The sequence below is a fragment of the Eurypyga helias genome, unplaced genomic scaffold, assembly GCF_000690775.1.
Source record: "Eurypyga helias isolate BGI_N326 unplaced genomic scaffold, ASM69077v1 scaffold7554, whole genome shotgun sequence".
Lineage (NCBI taxonomy): Eukaryota > Metazoa > Chordata > Aves > Eurypygiformes > Eurypygidae > Eurypyga > Eurypyga helias.
This window is the reverse complement of record NW_010248128.1, coordinates 26,644-32,086: the sequence shown is the minus strand read 5'-3', so window position 1 is coordinate 32,086 and position 5,443 is coordinate 26,644. Positions and strand designations below refer to the sequence as shown.

The following is a 5,443-nucleotide window of genomic DNA, read 5'->3' as shown; positions in this document are numbered from 1 at the left end:
TCTTTATCATGCTCATGTGTTTGAATGACAGCTATTGTGTTGAGGTTGTTCCCAGTGGAAGCTGAGCTAAGCATGCAACACCAGAAATTCAGTATCATTATACATACCTGTCAAATACTCTAGCCTTCATACCATTACCTCATTAGGTGTTAACAACGTGTGCTGCTACCAGAAGGAAAAAAGGCAAGGGAAGTAACCCAAATCTTGGAAAGACTTCCACACAAAACTGAAGAGGGGATGAAAAAGGCTTGTTACTCTTTCTTGAGCACACACTGTTTCCTGTTTCCTGATACATTATCTCCGAGAAATAAGAGTACCTGTTAACTCATGCTGGGTAAAAACACAGTATGTCCACTTAATACCAGCACTGGCAGCTTACAACAGCCAGTTTCTAGGAAATAACAACAAGCAAATGAAAGCACTCTGACTGCCTTCCAGGAAGCTGTCTGGTGGTTATTGAGACACATCACTGAAGGACTCCTCCTTCAGTGGAGGAGCACCAAGGCAGGGGAACATTTACTAAGAGCACCAAGGTCTGTTCAGTAGTTTCTGAGTGTTAGAAATGACTTAGTGTTAGTTTTGGGGTTTTGGGTGTTTGGTGGTTTTTATTTGTTTGTTTGTTTGGTTTGGTTTGGTTTGGTTTTTAAGAACTCATTGGTCACGTATGCAGAAAAGTTGTGTCTGTCACACCCATGTGCAGAATTTGGGGATTTTTTGGGTAACTGCTTTCAAACTATAAACCTATTAAGAGGGGGTTTTCAACAAAACAGACAAACAGTGTGGACAGCTTGACCAGCCTGAATGACAGATGACTTCTTTCTTTTCTTTTAGTCTCTCAGCAGGGTGAAAGCCAGAGACGCTTGTACAGAGAACTGCTGAGAAACTACAGTCGTCTTGAACGACCGGTAGTGAATGACTCCCAACCCCTTGTAGTCGAGCTCCAGCTTTCTTTGCTGCAGATAATTGATGTGGTAAGTTCCTTGCTGTTCTGTTCTCTACAGCACCTGTTCAGCATAACAAATCTGACCTCTCCTGTAGGGACTGTGCTTTTCCTCTTAATCAGGCTATCCAAGATGAAAGCAGACTGTCTTTGGCTAAGCATCCTCCCTAAATGCTGGAGTACATGCTTTGGCACTTTGGATAACTTTTTTTAGATAACTCCTAAAAGCACAGTTATCTTTGATGCAACATGAACTGCAAGGAGATTAATTCTGTAGTTTTTTTCCACTTGTTCTAAACAGAAAAAGGAATTATGTTTAAATAAATTAGAAGCCACGTGTTTCTACAAATTATTAATGATATGTTCTCAAAGCCATGAGGGATGCAGCAACTGAAGACCACGTGCAGTGTTCAAAGCTAGCATCACTGCACTTACACTTTTTCATTAGACATTATAATGGCATTGGCCTCTTCTCCCATCATGTCTTTACCATGCATTGCAGCTGAAGGAGCCTGCCCTGCAATGATGTTAGAAATACATGAAAGCAAAACTTGGAGGCCCAACTGTCTAATCGTCTTGCTGGCAACATAATTTTTCGGAATTGGAGATTTTAGTTGGAAAGTTTTAACTTCATAATCATGAAGAGGATTCTGTATGACAAACTGTAATATATAGAGAGAACTTTTCACTTACATGGAAAAAAACTGAGCCCGGAAAACAATTTTGACCACCTTCACGCTGTCAACATGGCAAGCAGCTGAAGACATTAGTGGTCCTTTCCTCATCCTACCCTTTCCATAATCAGTATTTTGGGTTGGTTTCAAATACAATGTCAGTGTCATGGTGGGAACAAGGAATAGAGATAGATATTAAAAATTTTGTGAAGTTGCAAACCGATTTGACAGAGGCCTCGAATATTTAAAATTCATACAGCTCCCACAATCTTTCTGGACATGCATAGTGCACCAGGTGCTCTCCCTGGAGGGGTAAGCAGGACCCTGGAAATCTAGCGCCCCAGCATCCTGCCATAAAAGTGGCAGATCCAGCCAGTTGTGGTTCTCCTGGAGGCAGGCAGCAGCCACTCAGGCGGAGTAAGCAGCTTTCTGTTTTGAGATGTTAACAACTGCATTGAGCTGGAAGAGAGTGGGGATCAGTACTCTCAACTGAAGTCACTTGTTCATGGCAGGAGCTCCTCTTCATAAGCAGAAGCGCAGGGAAATCCTCCAGGTAATTTCAAGTAAATTTCAGCGAGCAGTTGCATGTTTAGTAGAGACATCTCAGCTCCACATATCTTGTTTCAGCCCTTATTTTTTGATGGTATTTTCTTGCAGTAATTTGAAGGTTGAGGGTGGTAAAGGGGACTTTTTAGCCTTAGGGCTGTGACTGTACATTTTCAGTCAGTCAGGAGGAGTTACATAAAACCTTTTTTCAGTTGGTTTCACAACCACACGTGAAACCCCCCTTTCAGGAAATCAGAATTTCTTGGAGCACTTTTACCTACATTATGTCAATGTCCATTACAACAAATTTAATTCCAGTCTTTCCTTTTGATTGTCCACAGTAGGAAAGAAGTAATCTAAATGATCATACATACCAGAAAAAACCCTTTGCTTCCCCCCATCTCTGCACATACTACAAATGCTAGAACTTAATCAGCTCAGAGCATTGATGACTTGTCCCAGGCTCATGGTCTTGCAAACTGCACTCATGATGTTTTAAAAAAACCCAAAACAGCCAGAGGCACCTGAAGTGTTTTTCTTGCTTAATGTAAAAGGGTGTTTGTCTCCTCTGGGGAGGGACAGAAAATGCCTTGGCAATCAAGCCTCTGTAGTAGAGGGTCACTGTGGCAATGCAGGGATATGCCAGCAGCAAGCAGGTCATGAGCTTTGTCACACAGCCCCTCAGCATCCATGGCTGCAGCAGCCGAATGCTCCAGTTTCTGAAGAAAATACTTGTTTCAAAGGTAGGTCGTGATAATCACAGTGATGTAGAAAGTATCAGCCAAGGTACAAAGGAGGGACAATCTGTATTAGCTGACACACCATGAGGCAAACCAAGCAGGCATCTGTTCACTCAGGTCAGAGGCCAGAAGTGAGTAGACCCTGCCTTCTCATCTGCCCTGCCTGGCACAAGACAAAGCAATTGGTGCACAGTTGCTTCTCATTTGGGGAAGTAGGTGGTTGTTGTCAGTCCTGGCAATGGTGCATGCACTGACAAAGCGCAAAGCTGCTCTCTCTGAGGAACTGTGTCCAGCGTGCTCCGCCAACACAATGGAGTAGGGTACTAAGCAACATCCCAACCTAATGCACCTCATGCACCATGCTCCCTGGGGAGGAAACAAATACTCCATACTCAGGGGATTACAGTATGCCAAGGCATACAACAGTACTGCTGGACTCATTGCAATGATGTGAAAGTAGTCACTGCAATGAAGGTGAGACAGTGCACCCTGGTTTACCTGGTTTACTGTTTTACCTGCAGGAGGAAACAATGTAAAGAAGATGAAAACAAGTTTCCTGCTGTATTTTTGCACAGAAGGAATAAGGGGTCTGCCACTGATCCTCACAGGAATTCACTCCTTACTCTTGCCATGACCTGGCATCACAGCCAGTGCACTTCTACCTGGGACAAGTTCCTTGGCATGCCTTCATAAGTCTGTTTCTTACACATACTGTATTATAATGTAATGAAATCTAAATTAATCTTCTGTAGCCAGCCTGCTCAGAATAGCATGATGACAATGTAGATCCACTCTGCTACACAGACAGACACCTCTGAGTCCTCTGTGATTTGCCAGATAGTAGTGACAAGTGACTTGATTTAAAATCACACCTCCCCCTCTCAAATCCATTCAAAGAAGATTTCAAAGCATGAGTACCGTGGATCAGATTTTCTGGTCTTACCAGCATGTATTTACCAGCAAAGGGTCTGTGTGGATTTTAGTGTTCAAAGCTGTGAAGAACATCTTCTCTGCTTGTCATAGTTGTGGTAGACAAATGCAAATGAAGGACTTCTTGTCGGTAAGGTTAGGCCTTTTTCCAAATTATATTAACTCACAACTACAGCCAAGACAGGCCTTTGACATCCAGAAACAAAGGAGCAGAAAGAGGGACAGTTAGATACCCTTCCTAGCAGCAGGGTTCAGTTCAGTTTGCCTTGCCCTCAGTGTGTAAAAACACCTTCAAGCTGAGCTGCCTCTCATGACTGCAGCTTCTGAGTGTCCTTTTTTGCTTTGAGCCTGCCCTGCACCCTTCCCTGGCCGAAGCCAGGCACTCCCTGTGCATCAGCAGGGCTTTGGGCTGGTGATCTCACACGCAGATCACTATCAGGCCTGGCCAAGCCCTGCCAGCCTGGCCAAATGTAGACCACATCCAAGAGTACCTGGAACAAGAAATCGCTTCATATTTTGTCTGAGAGTCCAGCCAGCTGGCCAGGCTAGAGCAATTAAGAAATGAGACGTGACATTTTTCACAGCAGAGGAAATGCAAGCATTTTTCCTTTGGCTCAATGTGATAGGAGACTACTAGGTAGAAACCATTTATCATCGTGACTGATGGTTTTCATTGCTCATGTTGACATTTGCAGGGGACATTATCTGAAGGGATCTGCATCCTTTATGTGGAAGCACTGGTGAGACATTTTAAAAAAATAGTCTTTATTTTCCAGTTTTCTTTCTGTTAGTGATACTATTCACTGTTATCTTTGGGTCAGTGCATTAGCACCACTACAACAATAGCCTCAGTGCACTTGCTTGATGACAGGAAAAAGTTGTCTTATTAGCTTTCTAGGCTGCATATTTCCTCAAACAGCATGTTTAAATGTACAAAGAGAAAAAGATATAAAGCAGTCAACCCGCAGAAGAGTATGAAGAAGAAAACCATGTACAGACCAGGAATGTATCACACATTTTTTAAAAACCCCCTAAATGAAGAGCCTAAATTTAAGAAGATTGCAGCAAGAAGGCTGCACAATGCTGTGGAGATAATAAATGAGTCAAAATTCCCTTCCAAAAGCAAACACACCTCTAAGGTTTCCAGTAACACCGTGTTGCTGTTTTTCAGGGGCTGTACACTGCTAAGCACACTCATTAGCCTCATGCAAGGAGCGCCTGTCCACCACACTGTCCCTGACAATGTTGCCTTCTGCAGACCCACCCCAAGGGTCTGGCTGTTCGGCTTCCTGTGTATGGCAAAGTCCCGTAGTACTTTAGTCGTCCATGTTCACCCTTCCAGCTGTCACCAACACAGAAAACCACCCCAGCAGCTGACAAGTGTGTAAAGCCACGTGGTTGTTCAGGTGAAGGAGCGCCTGTCCACCACACTGTCCCTGACAATGTTGCCTTCTGCAGACCCACCCCAAGGGTCTGGCTGTTCGGCTTCCTGTGTATGGCAAAGTCCCGTAGTACTTTAGTCGTCCATGTTCACCCTTCCAGCTGTCACCAACACAGAAAACCACCCCAGCAGCTGACAAGTGTGTAAAGCCACGTGGTTGTTCAGGTGCTCT

General features: G+C 43.9%; 1 protein-coding gene across 1 annotated transcript in view; it reads left to right on the top strand.

Annotated features, from left to right (window-relative positions):
* Positions 1-821: 821 nt before the first annotated feature.
* The window catches only part of LOC104509118 (neuronal acetylcholine receptor subunit alpha-7-like), a gene marked incomplete at both ends in the record, with an annotated part of 31,259 nt that continues 26,637 nt past the window's right edge, over positions 822-5,443 (top strand). Inside the window, one exon of the mRNA XM_010150952.1 lies at positions 822-971. Coding sequence (XP_010149254.1) covers positions 822-971 — 150 coding nt within the window. The remainder of the gene's footprint in view (positions 972-5,443) is intronic.